Source organism: Saccostrea echinata, unplaced genomic scaffold (genome assembly GCF_033153115.1).
Source record: "Saccostrea echinata isolate AGI-Se365-2 ecotype Australia unplaced genomic scaffold, CSIRO_AGI_Sech_v1 ptg000064l, whole genome shotgun sequence".
In the NCBI taxonomy this organism is placed as follows: Eukaryota; Metazoa; Mollusca; class Bivalvia; order Ostreida; family Ostreidae; genus Saccostrea; species Saccostrea echinata.
The window spans coordinates 3,717,552-3,741,907 of NW_026889813.1; the positions used below are offsets into that span (position 1 = coordinate 3,717,552).

The 24,356-nt window shown below is 32.9% G+C and overlaps 1 protein-coding gene across 2 annotated transcripts; it reads left to right on the plus strand.

Annotated features, from left to right (window-relative positions):
- Positions 1-14,643: 14,643 nt before the first annotated feature.
- LOC133175742 (phytanoyl-CoA hydroxylase interacting protein-like) lies at positions 14,644-24,356 on the plus strand. 2 transcript variants are annotated; one of them, XM_061310850.1, is made up of 2 exons: positions 14,644-14,662; positions 23,201-24,356. In XM_061310850.1, the coding sequence occupies exon 2, from the start codon at positions 23,290-23,292 to the stop codon at positions 23,917-23,919; it is 630 nt and encodes a 209-aa protein (XP_061166834.1). In that variant the 5' UTR covers positions 14,644-14,662; positions 23,201-23,289; the 3' UTR covers positions 23,920-24,356. The 2 variants fall into 2 exon arrangements, with proteins under 2 accessions (XP_061166834.1, XP_061166833.1); XM_061310849.1 differs by lacking the exon at positions 14,644-14,662 and adding an exon at positions 23,012-23,055.

Below are 24,356 nucleotides of genomic sequence, written 5' to 3' on the forward strand. Positions count from 1 at the left end.
GATGACCTACCATCGTTTTAGATAACTCAGTCCTTCTAGCCCAGTCTAAGGCTTGAGTAAAAAACCTGCATTTGTTATGAAACTGGTGTATAGTTCTAAATTTCTTCATGTCCGTAGCAAATACTGATACCCAGTCTACATGATTTAAGCGTCACTAGCGAACGGTGCACACACCTGTGCTTGCAAGATCAAATAGCCTAGGTCTACACACGTTCGAAGATCCTTACCGACGAGCTTGGAAAATCACGTTGCTTTGCCGAGAAGTTACGATTGCAGGTGTTTAACAATAATAACCATTCCGTTGCTTAAAAAAGAGGGGAAAAAACAAACAAACAGTTAATGATTAATATTCTAACTCAAGAGAAAATACACGGCAATTAACGAACAATAATCATGACAGTAATATAATTGGTGAAAAGATTTATCATTATCAATCGAAGTATGACCTATATATTTCGTGAAAAAGACTGAGGAGGCAGCGAGCGTAGGAATACGAAAACTTTTTCTTTGCTTTTCTGGGGAAAAAGTGATTTTCTTAAAATCTTTTCACGATAATTTTGTTTTCTTTAACGTATTAGATATTCATCATTATTCTTAAAATTTGTTGTAATGTTGTATCTGCTGATCATGAATGGAACTATTTTCTTTGGAGCAATTGTGTGAAGAGTACCTGACTTTAGTAATATATCTTGAATAGATAATATGTACTGATCGAATATATTAAAAAGCGTTACGTCAGACTGGCCCGTGCGACTTGCATATACAAAGTATTTACACCTATAATGTTCAGTAAATAGTGTGCATTGTTTTAATTTTTTGTACATTTACTCAATCATGGTCTATATTAAGATATTATCGTACATGTAAACAAAAAACTGGTAGCCACCAATTTAACTTTTAATTACTTCCAGCTAGCAATTCTATGATTTATTACTGTCCAGGTTTTATGAAATCAGCAGTTCATATTCTGCCTCCCTTATGATTAATTTTCGAAAACACTGTGTATCTTGAAAGAATGTTTAAATTAACTGTGGATTTTAATGATAACAATATGATATTAATTAAAGTCAGAAATAACCCCAATGTTACACTGGTCTTTTGAGCATAAATCACTCCAAGTAAATAATTCGCATAACAAATACATTATGGAATTTGCTTTCAGGGAAAAGGCAATATGGGATTTTTTCAGAGCAAAAAAAAAAAAAAAAATGTATAATTTGTATTTTTTTGTAAAATTTTTTTTTTAAAGAGTCAAACCTTTTTTGAAAAGGCTTCGCCTCGGTCAATATTGATATTTTTCTGGTGAATAACAAACCATATTCACCACCGAAAGAGTCCATAATTGTATAATATCTTTTAGAAAGAAAAATGTCCATATGCTATCATATATATAAATAATCATTTTCAAAATGAGGGATAGTACTTAGAAATACCTCTCGGTTTCTGAAAGCAGCAAAGGTTGGCTTTGGTTAAATTGGCTATTCTGTCAATATTTTCATTGCTGCTGTACTTGCAGCATTATAATTTATAAGAAACATGAAATAGGATTAGGCATAGAAATTGAACGCTAAATGTACTTATAACAGTAAAAAAAATTTCACTATGTCACAACAATTAAATGGTAATCCAATACTAAAGGACACACACATTAAATAAAGTTGAAATTGAAACAGTTCTGTAACAGGTTTAAAAATCTGTTGTCTGTGATTCTTTTAAAGTAATATGTTCTAAAATACAAGAGAAATGTATAGAGAGGGTATTTATAGGTATTGTTTACCTGTTGCCCAATCTATTTAGTATTCTGAATAAATATTGTTTAAATCAAATACAAGATTTCTGCGTACCATCCCGGCCTCGCAAAGTATCTGGGCAAAGCTTTTTACGCTGCGGAGATTTTATATTACATGTATCACGTTTTGCTCACTCCGTTGCCACTTCTTAATGATTTTGTCGTTAAAATCAATGCGTATTAGTAAAAAAAAAAATCAAATGTTAAATCTTCATAACTTTTGATTTATTGAACCTGTTATTTAAAGGAATAAGTGTTGCACGTTTCTCAATTACTTTGTTTCTCAATTACCATGCGTATTGCTTTCCTCATGATCAAAGTTTATAAATTTTGTGTTTTTGCTGCCGATATACTGCTGTAATTAAACATTTATTGAGTCAAATAAATCCAGTCAATTAGATAGCGTTCACGTGACGTCAAAGATGGCAATGTCTGATCAGCTGTTTTCGCTAACCTTACTAAAATGTACGCAGTACAAACACAGGTGCTGTGCGTTATGGATTGCCATATCACTGATTTTGTCGACATGAGGTTGGATGTCCAGCGTAACTGTATACGTTTGAATTGCTAGCATGAGAAAACCTGCAAAATCTGTAAATATGGTAAAATAATCTATTAACAGCGACGATAGCGAGGAAGACGCGGCGAATACGAAAGAAATTCGCTTTCATAATACAATTTGATTTGTCGTCGTATAACACGTATTAAAACTTTGTTCATTTATTTAATTTAATGAACTTAATCAAATTATAATGTAAATGTAAATAAGCAACTGATTGATCGTTAAAATCGGAGGGGGTCGGGGGCATCCGATTGAAATATGCATATCGCCGTATTAATATTTGACTTTCAACTTTACATTTCTCTTAATATATGCTTACAACAAAGTTTATTTTGTTCGATATTTTAATGAACAAGGTCGTAGATAATATTTCTCATAAAATTACAATTTTTTAAGGACATGCGACAAATTCTTCAATATCTGTTGGATTGCAATGTAAAACCGGTTAATAGCTATATTATATCTGCCCGTACTTCTATAATCATAGACTATACGATTAAAATGGACAAGCTCTACTAGCTGTAAATAGCAAGTTTCTTCACGCATTAATATACATGTATATTTCTGTTTTATTTTCTTATTAACATGACTGCACCTTGTGCACCACACAGTAGTCAGGTAAGACATGTAATACATGTATATTTATAACTTCATCTATTTATCAATGTTATACCTTAAATTAGAGCTAGTTCATATTTCTACAGTAATTGAAGAGCACGTAAGGAATTATTTTTTCCAGCACTTTTCATACGTATGTTGTATTTGTCGTTGATAACTCCGTAAAAAGTATGCAGATCCTCATCTCTCTATAACTGAATTGTCGCCTACCACGTCACAGCAGTATGGCGACGAAATCCGATGAAATATACATATCGCCGTATTAATATTTGAATTTCAACTCTAAATTTCTCTTAAAATATGCTTACAACATAGCTTATTGTGTTCGGTATTTTAATAAACAAGGTCGTAGATAATATTTTTCATAAAATACCGATTTTTAAGGGCATGCGACAAGTCCTTCAGTATTTGTTGGATTGCAATCATGCAAAACCGGTTAATGGCTGGATTATATCTGCCAGTGCTGCCGTTTTGGATGACCTACTCATTGTCATTATCATTTTCTATTTTCATATTTCTTTTTAATCATATGTTGAATTAATAACCATATTTGACCCTTAACTTAATAGTTGATGTATGTCACATTGTTTTTCCTTCCAATACGGTTATAGCTTACAAGGTTGCAAATTGCAACTAAAGGACATATGGTATGTTATTAGCCGAATTTTGCAACTGATTTGATACCGTATATTAAAAAAAAACAATTAAAATTGTGATACTTTGTCATTAAGAACTTTAATTAATGATTGCTTTAAAACCAACATTGATTTATTTCAGACAAGTTTTCAAATAGACCTCAAAAGGGTGACAAATTAGAACATTTTACCAAATTACCTCAATTCCGATGGAATTTCTTCAAAATTGAGATACATGTACTATTCACTTCGAGAACAAAGAACACAAACTGATTTTCACACAAGATGTATCTGATGCCATAGTGTATATAACATGTAAATTTGGTATATAGGCAAGTTTGCAATCTGTGCTTTCTGAAAACAAAATGTGCCTTAATATTGAAGACACATTTTAAAATTAGGAAATTTATACCGTAAATCTGGAATTTTTTACTGTAGACGATTTTTTAGCAAATTTGCGCGTGCATTGCATTCGCAAAAATATTTTTCTACCGTGACTCGGGGCCTCGGTTTTTAAGGTCTCATCCGAAAGACCCGCAACTTTCACTTCAAAGTGCCGAGCGCTTGGCGAAGTAACAGTTGCTATCTAGCTATTTTTATTGACTTAGGTCAGTCGCGGCAGTGATTCGAACACACGACCTTCCGATCACGGAGCGAGCGCTCTACCGATTGAGAATCATTAAGCAAAATTAATGCAATTCATGAGAAATATCAACAAGTATTGCTCCATTTATTTTTTTGTATATTTTGTATTTCTACGTCATTCGAGTACCGCCTACACTGTTACTGACATCGATAGTAAGGATTCGTTATACATGTACTTGTACGTTACTGCAATGTCATATTTAACACATTCCTGTACTTTACCGTCAATACAATTGAATTTAAAGTTGCTAGGAAATCAGGAAATTTTTAAGAGATTAAATGGGGGAGAACTACAAATAGCGAAAATCCTAGTAAGTGAATCAGAAAATTATTTTGCATAATTATTTTGTTAAAAAAATTTCATTGTACACAAAAGTCCTCTGTAGATGTTAAAAAGTAGATATGAAGAATTATGCTTGAGTTTCTGATTGGCAATATCTATGTAGTTTTAGAGATCAAGTCTTCCAACAATCTGTCGGAATTTCCATGGGTACCAATTACGCCCCGTTATTAGCAGACCTATTTTTGTAGTCACATGAAGCAGAATTTCTTAAAAACTTATGCATGAGAAGAAGAAGACTTTCTTTGGCCTTCAACTCGACATTTAGATATATTGATGACTTATTATCAATTATCAATAGCTACTTCCATTCATATGTCGAACCGATATATCCCAGTGAACTTAAAATAAAAGATACCACAGAGTCTGACACATCTGTTTCATATTTGGTTATTTTACTAGAAAAAGACGTTAATGGTAACAGGCTACTAACAACAAAACTTTATGATAAACGTGGTGACTTCAACTTTTCTATAGTCAACTTCCCTTGCGTATGTAGCAATGTATCTTTATCACCTGGATATGGGGTTTATATCTCCCAGCTGATTCGATAAGCAAGAGAATGCTCCACATGGAAATTTTTAGAAATTGTTCGTATGCATGAAAGCATCAACGTTGGACACTTCCATCTCTCTGTTAGTTGAAGAACACAGTCAATGCCTAATTAGATTTCTGCTCCGTTTTCTTAGATTAGCTTTTTATAGAGACACGGACATGCATTCTTGTTTCAATTACAAGTTTATTATCTTGACAATCTTCATCTCAAAATCCAAAATATCACTTAGAATGACATCTGTAATATTATTAGATTGCTCATCATATGCGAATTTGTTTTACATCGAAAAAATGTTTTCTTCCTCAGAAGTAATACTTTCAACATTCACAATCAAAAGAAAATGGCGTTAGAATCTCAAGCCTTGTATTTAATATTCTTTATTCAATTAGAAAAGCACTTACCTGTAACTGTCCAGTAAGTTAACAAATACAATGAATGCTATTATTTTCTAATGTAAACAACCCCTGTACCCGGTAACTCGAATGTTTAACTAAATACAATGGATGTTTACTTGAAAAGGAGAAACAATATAATTCTAAGTGAATACATTATAAATACAATAGAGTAAATGTTTTAAGTAGGTAACAGGCTTCAAACTGTCCATTCTGTGAGCCTTACGGCACTCCAACATGTACAGTTCTTTCCTCTCACAGAATGAACGTTACCTAGGAGTCTCCTTCCAGCTGAGTAGAACAGATAATAAGAAAGACAACTCAAATATATACATGTAGTTAATATTTCATTAAAAATTCTCGCAAGAAAAAAAAGAAAAAGTATGCATACATTTGCAAAAAAGTTTAAAGACTTTGTGGCTGTTTTGATGTGAAGTAACTAATAAAATAATCATTTTTTAAGAGTAAGTGGTATACATGTATGTGATATAAAAAACATGTAGCATATTTACATGAACCCCGGGCCGAATGAAGCAATATCAAAAGGGGGATGTAACACAAATTCCTTGATAATGAATACTTGCAAATTATAAGGCAGTTGCGTATATTCCATATAGGCAAAAAGGCTGTAGCCTACACATAATTTTTTCAGGGATAAAAATTTGGTTGAATAAAGGGGCGGGGAGATGAAAATAAATCGCACCTATAAATTTTATTTTGTTGCAAATGCCAAAAAGGCATTCTTAGCAATCCACACTTTTATACTTATCCGATTATGTTTACAGCTTTGCTTTATATTAAGGGGCAAAACTATTCCCATAGCTGGAATTTTTTAAGCCAAAGTTCAAGTGTTATTTTAAAATACTAAGTCTGTATCAGAAAATTCCATCGAAAGCATAAGTGCAGGAAATGAAATTGATAACTTGAAATATATTTGATTAGTAGGAAATTAAACGTATTGTTCGAATTTTGATTATTCAGTAAGGAAGTTTCCATATTTTCTAAGCAGAGTAAAAGGATAAGTTAAGAGTTCTCAGTTTTGGTAAATGGTCTTCATATCGCCTACAATATTATTTTAACAGGTCAAATAAAAATTGTAGATGTCTGGGTTTGCAAAAATGCTCCCTTTGAAACCCCCCCCCCCCAACTATCGAGAGGGAGCTCCTTGCCTACCCACACTTTGCACCTCAGGTTAAACCTGTGACTTCACTCTAGCCTAAAAGGAATATACGCCAATGTATGGGACCCCCCCCCCCCCCTTTTTCCCTACGGACCTGTTAATATATAGAAATCAAAATAGGTATTTCCGACACAGATGTATATTTAATGGTAATGTGAAGAAAATCTGAAACTTTCAGAATGCCAATTGTTTGATCTACTAACTTTCGATCGATTCGCTTCAAAGACTTGAAATATGTCACCAATCATATTTAGAAACATAAAGTTAAAATTGTTCCCAAAAAGATTACAATTCTCAGGTACTTTGAAAACTTATTTAACTCAAGCTCTCACAAGAGACCTAAGAGTACAAACATTATAAAAATAAGTTTATACAGGAATTTATAGAAGAGTTCACAGGTGTTGGAAGATAATATAAAAGTTATACATGTATTTCATTGGTTTAGACATAACAGTTTTGCCACATTTTACTTTACCCAATAAGAATATTCATGTACTTATCCTGTGTATTCAGGAAATTAAAAAAAAAAACAAACAAACTTTTTTTTCCTTTTCTTGCATGAATCATGGGATTAAATTTACACTTTTCTTGCTCAAGGTAATCACAATTGAACAAATAATGTATGGAAGGGAATTACCGCCAAAAGTCTATTTATCTTGCTTTTATTCTTATTCTGCTTACTTCTTCCTTCTTTGTTATTATTGTAACTATATGTCACTTTATTATTTTCATATTCATCTTTATTACATTTCACTTTGAACTTTTTTCATTCTTCATTTTGTCCTTACTTCTATATTGCTTTATTCTTGTAAATACGGACTTTTTCCTTTTAAATTGATACAGTTTCTTAAATAAATAATTATGATCATCTCTATTACAAATGTTAATTCAGTCACGCAAACCATGAAGCGCATTCAACGAAGACGAATACTAGTAGTGTGAATTTAATGCGGCATTATAACGCTAGGTGGCAGGGTGTTCGCTGCGAGTGTTGGTAAAATTAGGTACGCAAACCCGGGCCGGGGTTACTCGAAATTTTCCAATTTCCTATTAATACTTTATCAATCGAACCCAAATTTTCAAGTTATGTTAGTTATAGGTTTATTTGTATACGCTGTAATATTGCCCCGAAATGCTCAATATTTTAGATTTTCTCGAAGTTATTTGATTTCCAAGTTGGTAAAATGGGAAGGCAGTATCAAGCTGACATTTTTAGTGTTTTTTGTTTTGTTTTTTTTTTTGACAAAAAGCTAAAAAATTTATAAATTATTCTGATGTTGAACATTATATTTTAACTATTTATAAGCATTTCTTCTTTCAAATGTGCTTTTGTTGCTTTAAATAACACGTTTTAAGAAAATCTGGGTCATTAAAACCGGACCAATGATGAAAACTCCAAAATAATTGTGTATTTTCTGTCACCTGAAAAATATAACTCTATTCAAGTTATTTGTTGGATTATTGAATTTCAGTTTTATTGATATAAAAAATATTAAATATTTTGTTGATTACTAGAATACCCTTATAAATTGAGTTGTTTTTCGGGACCCCTATATATTCTTCCACTGAACTGACATTTCTTCATTTCAGGATAATAACTGTTCATGCGCAGTCGCGTGATTCTGGGGACCGGGGCTAGTCTGGTTTCGGCCAACCCATAATGCTCTGCAAAGAAGTGCGGAACGTCATGGGTAGGCGTCGCCGGAACCAGGCTAGACTAGGGCATACTAGAGACTTCCCCCGGTTTTTTATGAAAATATATATTATTTTTTTGTATAGAAATAGCACTTTTCAATAAAGAAATAAATATCTCTGGTAAGCACACAGTGTTTGACATCAGAATAACTCAAAAAATATTTTGTCAATGTCTCGTTTGGCAAAAAATACGTAAAATGTCGGCTTGATATTGCCTACCCATCTTAGCAAATTGGAAATCAAAAATCGCCAAAAATAATCTAAAATATTGAGATTTTCAAAATATAAATACATGAATATGAATATTGGCAATTTTTACAGCGAATACAGATAAAACTTAGAGATGTAGCATTGTTTTTGAAAGGGGCAGCCAGAGAAAAAAAATAACTTACCTAAAAATCTTGACAAGTAAAACAAACAAACAAACAAAAAAAGAGGAAAATTCTTCAAACTCGAAAATTCTATTGAGGGTGGGGGGTGGAGGGGGGTCCAACTTCTTTCAGTACCAAATTTTACTCATACATCACTACGTACATGGCCCTTATTTGACTAAACTGCAACAAAAAGTGGGAGGGGGCAACCAAACTTTCATTGAACATTGTTAGTAACTAAATGTTATGGCTAGAAAAATGTTTGGTGGCCAGCCCCCCCCCCCCCCCCCCCCCCGCTACCGGTGTCATATAGTGAGACTTCCCCCATAGTGAGTATTCCCCCAGGAAGTCTGGCTATATAGTGAGACTTCCCCTCCGCGAGGGAGGGGGGACAATGACTATAAAGTGAGCCTTCCGCCCTAAACGACCATAGTGAGACTTCCCCTTCCGTGTTTGGTTTGGATTTTATTTACATCGACGATGTATATATTGCATATTTAGGTAATGATCTTATATATATATATATATATATATATATATATATATATATATATATATATATATATATATATATATATATATATAAAGATGCATAGTTTCAAATGAGTCAATATAAAAGTGCGCATTAAAAAAATTATCGTGCACAGCAGATTATTGTATTGTTCCGAGACGATTCTTATCAAAAGAAAAAAGACATAATTAGTTTAACAGTAAAGAGGTCATTACCCATAGAAACGTGCAGTTTACCTATGTTTACCTGCATGGCTAAGATGTTTAATTATAAAAATCAGTATTAAAATGTTTTAATTATTTATTCATATATTCATTTATTCATTCATATAGGACGGATAACTTTTATCCAAACACTGAAGTCGTTAGTATAAAAACATTGTTTTACAATAAAAAAAATATTCGGAAACTAAATTAAAGGGGGAAGTTTCGCTACGAAGGGTGAATACTGACTATATAGTGAGACTTCCCCCGGAAGACTGGCTATATAGTGAGACTTCCCCTGGAGAAGTCTCACTATATAGCTAGTCTTCCGGGGAAAATCTTACCATCTAGCCAGCCTTCAGGGGGAACGACACCGGGTACACCCACGAACCTATAACATACATCATTTGAAAATTTGGGTTCGATTGATAAAAAATTAAGGCAGAAAATTGGAAAATTTCGAGTAACCCCGGCCCGGGTTTGCGTACCTAATTTTACCAACACTCGCAGCGAACACCCTGCCACCTAGTGTTATAATGCCGCATTAAATTCACACTACTAGTATTCGTCTTCGTTGAATGCGCTTCATGGTTTGCGTGACTGAATTAACATTTGTAATAGAGATGATCATAATTATTTATTTAAGAAACTGTATCAATTTAAAAGAAAAAAGTCCGTATTTACAAGAATAAAGCAATATAGAAGTAAGGACAAAATGAAGAATGAAAAAAGTTCAAAGTGAAATGTAATAAAGATGAATATGAAAATGATAAAGTGACATATAGTTACAATAATAACAAAGAAGGAAGAAGTAAGCAGAATAAGAATAAAAGCAAGATAAATAGACTTTTGGCGGCAATTCCCTTCCATAATAATGAAACTCATTATCCAGTTCTTCTTCATTGCTTGTTTGTTTGTTTTCTTCATTGCAAAGATTTAAAATTCTTTCAGTTCTATTTAAAAAAAAACAAGCAAAAAACTACCTGTCTCAATTGGGAGTCAATGTTTACTTCATCTAAATTTACAAAATGTATACATGAGATCAATAGGTAATTCATAAAAATACTTTTCAAAGCCAAAATCAGTATTAAAATCTCTTTAATTTCAACACTTTGGTGAATTACGTAATTGCTTTATCCATTCATCAATAAATTGCATTGCGTTGTTTCCCATTTTTAGATACTAGTGTCTTCTCCCAAATTTAGTATTGGTTCAATTTAAATTTGTCACAGTATTTGAACAAATTCTAAATTTTGTATTCGAGAAATTTTCTCTTGTTAACCTCTGAAGATTCGTTAAAAACACAATTATTAACCCCATACTTAAAGGTCAAATTCATAGGAAATAGAAACACTTGTAAATGATATACATGTATTTTGTAAATAATAGTTAAAAAGAAGGAATCACAATATTCGTTAAATTTTAAACCTTGTTGTTTTCTTTATTTACCTGATTAAAAATCGCTAAAAATAACGTTTATCAATAGAGTTACTTACCCTTTTTGTGACGTCATAAGAGACAATCTACATCAGAAACTGATAATATCTAGTAATATAAATATAGTGCAAGTAATATAAATATAATATAGTGCTCTCGATTATCTTAAAATTGGCAAATTTTAGGGAATGGAGATGTTGATATACCAGAGGTAGATCTTTCAGTTAAGAATAGGCTCTACATGTTTGAGCCAACCAAGGAAAGTACATGAATATGATTATTCTTCTCAACCCATTCTGTTTCGTCCGAAGGCTCCAGGCGCGTAGCTGCCCAAAATATGCAAATACGCAAGTGCGTATACATCACCCACCATCCCCCCCCCCCAAAAAAAAAAAAACCAACCAAACAAACAAACAAACAAACAAATAAATAAATAAGGAGAGAGGGAGAGAGATCCGTAAAAAAAAAAAATCATTCCCATCCAACAAATATTCGTGTTTTGAATTATTTTGTGTCATACTGTTTTGATTTGAATTTTCAATTATCATGACTCTATAGTAAAATTTGAAATCCTTTATTAAACCTTTGCCAAATCATTCATTGATTTGTAATTGTTCTTTAATACATTGATTTTTATATAAAAAGATCTTCGAGAAATTAAAGTTCAAACGCATCGTTGAATGATATGATCTGTTAGTATATAATTTAAAAATTAGCATATACTATAGTATATATAGTTTACGTGCTTTTGATACTACATATCCAGTAAGTTTCCATGAAAGTATTAGCTTTGTGTTAAAACAATAAACATACCTACATCTTTTATTTTGTAAAGAAAAACTAAATGGCATAATTTTTATTTTGCCAGAAAATGAATGAAATAACTGTTAAAACACAGAAGCTTCTGTCCCTTCAGCAGCAGTCATTAGTTATGGGGGGGGGGCACCCAACATCCCCCAATTATTTCCAAACCTTACCTTTCACTATTGAAACTGTTATTTGAAAGGGTGATTAACCCCCCCCCCCCACCAAACATTGGTTGAAGCGTAGTTAAATCATGGTAGTTTGGTAATGTATTAATAAAATTTTGATTTTTGAAAGTTGGAGCCTAACACCCTCACCCCCCGACCCCCGCCGCTCTCTGCGTACAATATCACTTCCATTCTGGTCACGCCATAAGACGCTTTCATTAAAAAATATCTAAAAATCAATTACTTCACCCTAATTCAGTTTTTAGATTAAAGAAAAAATAAATGTTCTTAATAATTAAATATCTATTCTGATTTCTTGTGGTAATTGTGTGATAACTGTGTTACGATGCCGACAGCAAGAGAAAGTTAATGGGGTAGAAAAACAAATATTGTGTACAGTAAATTTGATGAACAATCACTTTGTTTAATATCCGATGAAAATGCCTTACGTACAGGCAGGAAGTATCGGGGGAGGGGGTGCTCTCCTGACTTTTTCCTAGAATTAATTTCTTGCTTTTAACCCCTACTTTTTACGAAAGCCTATTAGGATCAAACTACGGTAAAAAAAAATTAAAAGGCGCTATAACGCCTTTTTAAAAGGCATTATTACGCCTTTCCAAAAGGTATTTTTACGCCTTTCCAAAAGTCGTTATTATGCTTTTCCAAAAGGCGTTATTACGCCTTTTTAAATAGGCGTTATTATGCTTTTCCAAAAGGCGTTATTACGCCTTTTTAAAAGACGTTATTACGCCTTTCCAAAAGGCGTTATTACGCCTTTTATTTTTCAATACATGACTTACTTAGCCCACTCTGGGGGCGGATTATAATTAGATTTGCAGGAAAAAAAAAAGATTTTTAAATGTGTAAAATATGTTCAGTGTTAAACCAACTTAGTCCTTGTCTGATGCCAGACATCTCTACAAAGGTGTTTGGATTTCATAAATTTGGTTGAAGGCTAATTGCTCATTATACCTATGAAAATAGTTTGCCTGCTTTTTTCCAAGAGGAGAAAAAAATATTTCAAATTTGACATTTTGGAAAGGAGTAATAACGTTATTTCGCCTTTTTTCGTGTTATAACGCCTTTTAAATTTTTTTAACGTAGTTTGATTCTAATAGGCTTTCGTACTTTTTTCTAGAAGTAATTTATTACTTTAAATTTTCATGAAAGGATGGTAACAACCCCCTCCCCCTTTTTTTTTTTTTACAGTAAGGTAAATTTCCCACACCTCAATATATCCAAGTTTTCATTCAGAAAAAGACTACCCCCCTCCCCCACCTTTTAAGGGGTTTTTTGAGTATGGATTTCTTTCTTTTAGCTTGTCAAAATTTTTATCAATAATCTTTTTGGCTTGTCAATTACCCCCCCCCCCACCATATTCAGACTGCCCCCCCCCCACCCCTTGGCTATTGATTCTTTCACCATGCTAAACAACTTTTTTTCCTTGAAAGAATAACATTTATGTACACAATGAAAAAAACATGCACATGGTATTTCCTTGATCATACATGTCGCTTATCGCAGATTTGTCGGATGGGTATATCAGCGCCTCGGGAAGAACATATGAATTCTTGTGGCAGGCACCTAACGAATTGTTAGTGTATATACCCCCATCCCCACTGAGTTTTTTTTAGACACGATACATAAATTCCTTGTCTATCATACCAATACTTCGATATTTGATATCATTTTCCGTTTTTGTCAAGTTTTAGAGATTGTTCCTTTACGGTATTACTATATCAGTCATTCTACAATAAAAGGACCAATTTAGGGTATAAAAAATGAAAAAAAAATATTGTTTCAAATAGCAAATTGAACATCATAATTCTTTAAAGGACATATCAGTGAACTTGAAAAAAAGAATTGTCCACAAATCTGGTATAGTTAGCTTTTTACATCAATTTCATTTTACCATTGATTCTAAAATGTTACGAAGTTAATGCTTGAACATCTTATTATTTTTTTAAATAAAGCTGAATTTGACCAATTTTTTTTTTAAAAATTTGTTTTTTTGATGTTCAATATAGAACGCTAAAGTATGATTCTTGACCTTTAATATCGTACAGTAAAGTGGCTATTTTCATAGCATCAAAAAATTTAAAGAAAATATTGATATGTAGAACAAAGTTTCGTTGATTTACACAGTACAGAAAACATGCCTTTCTATCTAACTTGTCAAGAAAGGGATTAACAAGCTTTGAATGAACCCATTCTAGATAAAATAAAGTCCTCTCCTACAGTGAGAGGTTCATCATTGTACAAAAAATTGCCTTTCTTTCACCTTTTCTATTTTTTTTAAATACATGACAGCATTAGTTCGTGTGCATGCCCATTGCTAGGGTTATCGTTTCTTGTTGAGGAAATGCACATGAATAGACAGTACATACATATCCGTCATTAAAGACTTTCCTGTTAAGGGGTGTAAGTAGCAACAGTTATAGCTGTATATGCAGTCAAATTTGTTCAAATAATAGAAACTATTATATTATAGGACAATTATGCATACAAAAATGTAAGATTTATCGATTATTTAAAAAAAAAATCATAATACATGTATATAATCTCAAAACGTACATACTTCAGTGAATTCATTCACTTGCACATACTATATAACTTTTAAAAACAAGACAAGATAAATGACATCCAATTTTTTTTCTTACTTGAAAAAATAAACATAAGCGTATTGATTTCGGGAAATCCCCCGTCATGTGCATGTGTCGTAACATTTCCATGAAAGGCAACTTTCGTTTTTCCCTGGTAAGACATATGAAAAATGTATTTATAGATTACTTTGACATAGATTTATATGTATTTTAAAATTGATTGCAAAGATCAATATTTGAATTTTCATATTTGTTTCATTTTATACATTAGTTATTTTTATTTAAATCAATATTTAAAAATGGAAGGCCTTATGAGTTATTTACCTTGCTGTATTTAATTCGAGTTTGCTTCGTTTTTTATTTGAAAGATTGAAAACTACTCTTTGTAAGATTATAGCCATTTTCTAAATAGACATAATATAAGAATAGTTGGTTTAATAAAGAAGTGGGTTTACAAATGGGAAATTATATATAAATCATGGCCACTTCCTGTTTATGTAGATACATGTTTTTAAAATTTATTTTTAGAAAATACTTTTTCTAGGGATTCTTATTGACCTCTTTCACCATTAATTATCAAGTTTGTGTGGTCCTTAAAATTTATCCATGCAACAGACTTAAACAATATAATGGGAACAAAAACTGAAAATGTAGATAAATTTGGTATCTACTGTTTGTATTCTCATGCAGCGCCGTATATAAAGAAATAAATTTACTCAATTCATAGAGTGTAAAGTAAAGAAGTACTTTTTGAAAAGGTGCGTTCATAAATTACGAACTTTCACCCAAAATAAAAATCTTTCAATTCGTAACTTTCAATGTTCAGTGAACCTTGGGCATTGTATTTCTACATGTACTATTATTCTGTTTGATGTGCATATTCTTTTGTAAATATACCCCCTTTTTCTATGTATTTCCATCTCCTTTGATAAACGTGCTACATGTAAATATCTTCTACATTGAAATGTTGTTGTTTTTTTTGCGATCATGTCTTTCTTTTGGTTCCCATAAATACCCTTTTGAATAATCCTGTTTATTACCAATCTTACCACAGTCCATACATCCTCGATCTTACCACAGTCCATAACATCCTCGATCTTACCACAATCCATAACATCCTTGATCTTACCACAATCCATAACATCCTTGATCTTACCACAATCCATAACATCCTCGATCTTACCACAAGCCATAACATCCTCGATCTTACCACAAGCCATAACATCCTTGATCTTACCACAAGCCATAACATCCTTGATCTTACCACAGTCCATAGCATCCTCGATCTTACCACAATCCGTAACATGCTCGGCTTTGGTTATTAGCTGTTAACCACGAAATCACTACAATAACTTTTAAAAGTGGCAGAATTTTTTTCTTTTTTACTAATTTTCGGTCATATTTTACGTACTATGCGAGGTTTGGTCTTAAAAGAACAAAAAATACATGTAGATATATGTAGCCGCAAAATTTATACTTTCTTTTGTCACTATCCTTCAACCTACTGTTTATTATATCCCCCGTTTGAAAAGCGAGGTTGTATAGTGATGGGGGCGTCCGTCCGTCCGTTACGCTTTGGGGTACCAACTTCTTATCCGCAACTCCTCTTATACCACTGAACGATACTTATGAGACTTTTACAGAATCATTGTTACATATTGCCAATGTGACCTCTTATTTTACTTTTTGATCAGACACATGCATGTATGTCGAGTTTTCAATATTAAAATATAGATACTTCCATTCTTTCTATAATACTGAGGGGTATCCTTCTTTTATCTGCAACTCCGACCATACCACTGAATAAAATTCAATGATACTTTCAAAGAATCTTCATTGCATCATTGTGCATCACCTATTTGATTTTTTGATCTGACACTTATTTTGGGTCTCCCATTGCAAAGCATAGACTTTGCCATTATAATCACATGAGAGACGGGGGTATCATTTTGTACGCTCATCGCTCACATAACCTCTAGTTTTGGCCTTGAATAGTCTACCAATTCAAAAAGTTTTTAATGCTTAAGTTGTAGTTTCTTTTCGGTCCATCTGTTTGTCTGTTCCACAGGTTGTAATTTTGCATACAAAGAGAGGAATGTTCTTTGATGTCACAAAGAGAAAATTGTATCAAAGAAGCTGCTCGGATAAATGTACCTGATCGCTTTTATCAAGAATTCAGTTAAAAATGTATCAATATTCACTTGTTGTTATGACATTTTATGCAATAAATTCCCTATATCCTAATGATTCAATTTTATTTTATTTATTTATCCTAATGACTAAATTTTGCTTAATATATCTTTATTTATTTGAAGGAAAGAGATAATTTTACAATCATTATTTTGTTTTCTTGGATTATTTTTTTTAACTTCTCTATGGGATTTTTCAAAATGTCATGTGGGTAACGTCAGAATTACTGTCCAAACAATTAGAGTAGTAAGAAAAAAAATCTTTTTTCGCAACCATAAAAGTTTGACAAATACTGCTATTTTTAGCTCACCTAATCTGAAAGCTCAATTCAAGTGAGCTTTTCTCATCAAACGCTGTCTGCCGCCCGTCATTCCGTCTCTCTGTCCAACAGTATATTTTTCACATTTTCGACTTCTCAAAACCACTGAGCCAATTTTAACCAAAATTAGCAAAAAGCAATCCTTGGATAAAGCGAATTCTAATTGTTCAAAAGAAAGACCAAGTGTAATTACAAGGAGAAATAATCAAGAAAAGGCAAAAATAGGATGGGATCATTACTCACTCTTCTCAAGAACTACTGAGCCAAAAGAAATGTAACTTGTGTGAAAGCTTTCTGGGGATAGTGTAAATTCTAAAGTAATCAAGTTATGGCCCCTGGGGTTGGATGGGGTCACAATAGGGGATAAATGTTTACATCGAATATTTTTAAAAATCTTCTCGAGAACAACTGGGCCAGAAGAGATAAAGCTTGTATGAAATTTTTCTGAGGTAGCGTAGATTCTAAATAGTTCAAATTATGGCCCCTTTGGGTTAAACGGGGCCACAATAGGAGATTAAAGTTTTATTGAAATATATTTAAAAAATTCTTTAAAAATCTTTTTCTCAAAACCTTCTGTCCCAGAAGAGATGAAACTTATACGAAAGCTTCTCGAGGTAGTATAGATCCTAAATTAAATAAATCATGGCCCTGGGGTAAGGTGCCATCACAATAGGTGATCAAAGTTTTACATGGAATAATATAGGAAATGAAAATCTTCTCAGAAACTTTCATCGCATTATTTGTAGGCAAACATTCCAAAGTTGAGTGGATTCAATTATTTTTCAAATTATGCACCCTGGGTTAGCTAAAATAGGGAGGACATTTCACATAATGCATATACACTGAAAAAATAATTTGCTTCTCCATAATTGCAAGGTTATGATAGTCATAAAGATATTGAAGCACCACCATATTGTGTGAATACAGAGACCTTTAGAGTCAGATTGAGGCTATAATATGGGGTCACAGTTTTTCATAGGAATATAGAAATCTTTTTTGGAAATCTCCTGAAGAACAGCAGGACTAAAGTTACTCAGGTGAGCATTGTGGCCCATGGGTCTCTTGTTCACAAAAATCTTTAACAATACTTGGTTGTTAAAGATTTCTCTCTGACTAAAAAAAGAGTATATTTCTTTACCTTTCATATATACCTTGGTAAAGTAAAGTCTTTTCCCAAGATAGATATCGATTTTACATTACATCATCACTCAACGTTTGAAGTTGATAGCCAGCGAAAATGTCTAATCAATATCGATCCTTAAATTTATCGATAAAACTTCCATTTGTTTACAACACTTAATAAAGAAATGTAGTTCAGTGATAAATGAAGGGCTGGTTTTAGTCCTTCTATACTTTATGTTTCAATTATCCTTTGAAACCTCTATGAAGAGTATACATTAATTGCATAAAATTAACGTAGACTTATTTTTTTATTCCCTATTGTTGGGTAACCTTAGTCGTTGAGAACCGTGATTTTAAATATTCCTAGTCTATGCCTAGAAGTTTTCAAATAAATTATGAAACTGATATCTTTCTTTAGAGCGATAGGGTCGTTAAATTTAACATAGGTACATGTTCTTAACTTGTGTTTTTTGTGGACTCTGGTACCCTCGTTTTGGAGAAGAAAGTGATAGACGGACAGACGAGTAATAAATGTCAATCAGAAAAGCTTAGTGCCTCTGAAGTGAAAAAATTATAGGTTACTTTGCTAGACATGTCTGAGCATGAAGTTCAGTATGGGATGGATTCTACATTTTCTCTCATGTGAATTATATGACATTGTGATGGTATGCTACTTTCGATTCATCTTTTGTGGTAACAATGTAACAAGATGCACGGCATTCGGTTTGTAATATGTTGTGATTGAAGCAATTTAATTTACATTTCATGGTACACCTAACATTTATCTCTGCTTGTGGTTCGGTCGTACTTTTGCAACATGAGTAGCCCACAGAATAACAAAAATAAACTGGCTAATGCGTTTCTAGTACATGCATAGTCCGAAATATCTGACGTTTTCCTGGCTTTTTTACTATTTTTATATTTTACGTGCTAGGAAAACGTCAGAACCGGCACCATTACGAAAACTGGAAAGAAATGGTAACGGCCGAATCTAGCCCCTTATTTGATGTAAAAATCCGAACGCAGGTAAAATTGTGATAGATTGTAGTTAAAAACTTCAAATGATGCGTGTTTTAAAACATTTCGGACATTTTAGGACAGTTTCCCGAATTTCCTCAATTCTGGTGGAATTTTGTCAAAGTTCAGATACTTTTCACTTCGGGAAACATAGAGCACAAGCTTGCCTATATATATTTTTTTATACATAAGATGCATCTGATACTAGGGTATGAAATATATAAATTTGGTAGATAGGCAAGCTTGTGCTCTATGTTTTCTGAAACAAAATGTTCTGTAAAATCGATCAAAATTTGCATGAAAATGAGAAAATTCGGAAATTGACATATTTTCTGACCTTCCTGTGACCTCTGTGTATCCAATAACTTAGAAACCAATACTCATTTCGTGGCAGGGGTGACAACAGGTTTTTACTGATAAACTGTTGCATCATTCTAAAAGACATCCCAAATCAGGGGCCAAATCTTGTCCTTTCGCCGTCTCCAATCGGAGTTGATTTTCGATACCTGGAAGAGAACTAAATGCCGTTTTCACAATTTATCAAAAGCACAATGCTGATAATACTCAATAAAAAAATCGATGAAAAGAAAACATCACTCATCATTTCGATACAAGACTTGAAAGATTTTAAAAAGCACGAAATAAAAATAAATCTCGGAAGTCAGATAAAATGTTTTCATCGGATTGTATATTTTATAAACAAACAATAAAAACGATGTTGATGAGTACTAAAAGCATTGTACTAATCTATTGATAAATTGTGAGTTTGACATTTCATTCGCTTTGCAAGTATCGAAAATCAACTCGGTTCTGACGTTTTCAAAATCGTGAAAAAAAACTGGAAAACGTCAGATATTTCGGACTAGTACATACATAACCAGAAGTCTCTGACGAGACTGTAGCTCTACTAGTTGTACTTATAAAAGAAGATAAAAGTAGCACTTGGACTTGAAACTTTGCAACAGCAATAAACAGAATAATGATCCCTGGTTTAGTCTCTTTTTGTGGCAAGATTTATTGCAATCAGACTAAAACTGTAGGAGGAGTAGCCTTTTAAAACAATTTTACAGAAATTTGGATTTAAGTAACCATGGCAACATCATTCAACAAAATCAAAAAACATTAACGACAATTATGTATCTCAATGTATTCTACTTGTAATTGCCAAGTTATACTGAAAGCAGACAAAAGTGTAGGAGGAGTAGCATTTTGAAAGTATTTCAAAGAAATTTGTATTTTTAGTAACCATGGCAACACCGTCCTTTGAAATCAAAAACCGATACACAGAATTATGCATCTTATTATAGTCTACTTGTGTGCCAAATTATACTGAAATCGGACCAACTGTAGGAAGAGTAGCATTTTGAACGAATTTCACAGAAATTTGTATTTTTAGTAACCATGGCAACACCGTTCATTGAAATCAAAATCTGATACACAGAATTATGTATCTTATTATAGTCTACTTGTGTGCCAAGTTATCTTGATATCAGATCAAAACTGTAGGAGGAGTAGCAGTATTTCCCAGAAATCTCTATTTTTAGTAACCATGGCAACACCGTTCATTGAAATCAAAATCCGATATACAAAGTTATGTATCTTAGTGTAGTCTACTTGTGTGCCAAGTTATATTGAAATCAGATAAAAACTGTAGGAGGAGTAGCGTTTTGAAAAAGTGTTTACAGACAGACAGCCGGACGGACGGACGACGTACACCTTACTCTCGCATAAGCTCTTCTGGTCTCTCACCAGTAGAGCTAAAAACGAACTCTTTTCAGTCTTTAAGGGACACAGACTCAAAGAATTCGGCTGGTTTCTCTCGAATTATCATTCGGGATACTGTCGTACGTGCAGTCGTCATATAACCCGTTTAAGTATAAATGCAACAATTCATATAAAAATTGAATAATTTTAAAGTTTCAATTAAAGATAGGCCTATATTAGTTTCTTTTTCGGATCCATATCTTATATTTCTAAAAGTTTTGCCAAAAAACTGCAAAATATGTGATAATTTGTTTACTAATTGTTCATTTATCAGAATTTAACTCTCACTACACAAAGTTTCAATAAACTAGCTGTTGGAATTACCTAATCGTGCCCCGGTATTAGCAGATCCGTTTTTGTATTCATATGAAGCAGAATACAATCAAAAACTACTACATAAAAAAGTCTCCTGTTGTGGTCTTCAGTTCGACAGTTAGATATCTACGACGTTTTATCAATAACAATATTTATTTTCATTTCTTCGTTTATTCGATATAACCCATTCAAGTCGAAATAAAAGACACCACAGAGTCTGACACATCTCCTTCGTATTTGGAAATTTTACTTCAGAAAAACATTGGTAGAAAACTAACAACTAAACTGTTCTATCGTCAACTTCCCTTATTTATGAAGCCATATGTACTTTTACATGTAGTCTCTTCTGGTTTCAACGGTAGAGGACTAATGATGTCTACCTGGAATAACATCATGCATTAAATAAAAAGGTTATTCTCTTCTGTGAAACGAACAGTTATCATGCTCAAAGTGCAACAGAATATTACAAATTGGAAGTAAAGCAAACACAGACCCCTGGAAACATCAGAGATGGGATCGGGTGCCATGGAAGAGTAAGCATCCCCTGTCAAGCAGCCATACCCGACGTGGGCCCTCAATCTTGATCGGGAAAATGGAGAAATCCGTAGGACAATTTGTGTTAAAAATGTCAGTCGACCTAACGAAAGGTTGTACAGTGAAACCTGTCTTATCCGACATGCTGTGGGAAATAAAATCAATGTCGGATTAGACAGTGTGTCGGATTACTCAGTGTTGAATATTTCTTAGCATTATTATTGGTGTCAGATGACTTCAAAAATCATTTATCATTATGTCAGATTACCCAGGTGAAATCATAATGTAATTATCTGGTTTTGTTGACAAAAAAGCGCCGAAATTCGAAATGTACAGTGGTCGGAATATACAGTGTTTTGTTCTATATGAAATATAAAGAAATTTTTGGGAATAAAATATGAGGTCGGAAAGTCCAGTGTGCCGGATTGCACAGTTGTCGGATTGGACAGTGGGCACTGTATTTGCAAACAAGTTAATTGCCTCGACCACTGAATCTGCAAAATATATTGACTTTAAAAGAAATTGTTCATACCCTTGCAATTTCAACTTATAAGTGGTTTAGAAATTGATTATACATGAACAGAACATGCCCTTGCGTATAGATTCAACTGGGGGGGGGGGGTACATGTATATGCACCATATGCAAGTAATAATGGTACATATTGCTACAAAAATAATGAAATTGACGATAGAATAGTTGAAGTCATCAAGTTTATCATTTTGCCATCAGTTTTTTCTCTAGTAAAACATCCAAATATGAAACAGATATGTCAGACTTTTTGTCTCTTTTACTTCGAGTTCAGCGGTAGATATCGAATCAAAATGAATATTGTTTATTGATAAAACATCGTCAATCGTATATATATATAAGTTGAATTGGAGGGAACAGCAATGTTATTTTAATATCTCTTTTTATTGTCGATACACGATTTAGATGTCGAATTGCTAAGGACATTTAACATGCTGAACTCTCCACGCAGTTGTACAAGCTATATGATATTTAAAATAGTCATTACTGAAGATTAATTTGTCATTTTATATTACCTACAAATACTATAAAACTTTCTTATATAGATACTCAGAAGTTTTAACATATATAGTGAATATAAACGAGAAAGCAGAAAGAGCTACTCTCCGAAAATACCATTCCTACTTCTTTTATTTCATGAAACAAAAAAAAATCTGTATGATATTTATTTTACTTCGGTAGATTGTAACAATGAATTAAACACTGAAGAATTTGATTTGAAATCGACTCGGGAGAAAAGTCATGTATATGCCTAACTGTAAGTTTGAATACTCAAAAAATATATTCCACTGCATCAATTTGCTTGCCTGTTTTATTGACATTATTGCTTATTAAGAAAGATGATTTAGTTAATAAATGCTTTTTGAAAATAGTTTATAATTAGTAGTCAGATATCATTTCAGATTTAACAGCATGGGAAATTGAAGAATTGTACGAGAGATGTGCAGATTTTGCAGAAGAAACCGACTACAGACATGTTCCAATATACCAAATGTGGCGCGACAAACCCGACCATTACTGGAAAGATATTTTTCAAAATAAAGGCGGCGCTATGATTCCTTACATGAAAGATTTCAATGGAGATCAGAGGTCCGCCATTAACGGAAATATTAAGGGTCTGTTTTTTGGATGCGGGTTAGATCGCAAGAGAATAAAGCCGCCATATTTCTCCTATTTTGGAAATCAACGTCTGCTTGTTGATTCAGATTTTATCTTAAACAAGTCCAAAAATTTGTATTTTGCGGATTTTTACTGTCACTACCAGTATCACTATGCGACGTTAGTCGTGACGAATCCGGGGTCAAAGCAAGACAGCTTTTGCCAGGAACACGAACTTTTTGAACTTGACATTTTTGATAACCCGTTTCTCTACCTAGGCGACTCAAGAGGAAACGAGCCTAAACCAGTGTACGTTACCCTTGGGGTCCGAGTAGAAGTATTTGTGACCAATAAGATGAATATTCCTCATTTGCTGAAAATAAGAAAAGGACGAATGATGGATGTACAGCCCCGCGGCCGCGGTCGCAGTCATAAGAATGGGATCCCCAAGAAAGAGGTGTGCGACATTTGCAACATAAACCCTGTGTCTTACAATAGGTGGATGGGGAATATCTGGTATTAGTGATCTATTGGCTCTGTCATCATACGCTTTGCGCTAAGTTTAATTTCCAGAAAACATGAAAAAAATATGGAGGGATTATATGAAGTGGGTCAAAATATTTCTTTCAATGGGGAGAACTCGAAAATGAAATGTGTATCTTGATTGCACCCCCTTCAGTGAACGAGCCAATAGTATGGTGTGTAAAAAAAAATACATGTACATGAAAAGTAATTGAGTCAATCAAAAATATCTCTATCGTAGAAATATCCCAAAAAGCAAATTTCAATATTGCACAATCTTTGACATACTCTACAATAAATTCCAGAGTCAATTCTTTATCCGAATAATACGATCCCCTTGACTTTAATGCCATAATAATCCGACTGTCAATTATAATTACTTTAAAATTATATGGATTTTAAATTTTAAAATTTCCAGTGTACATGTATGTTATTTCA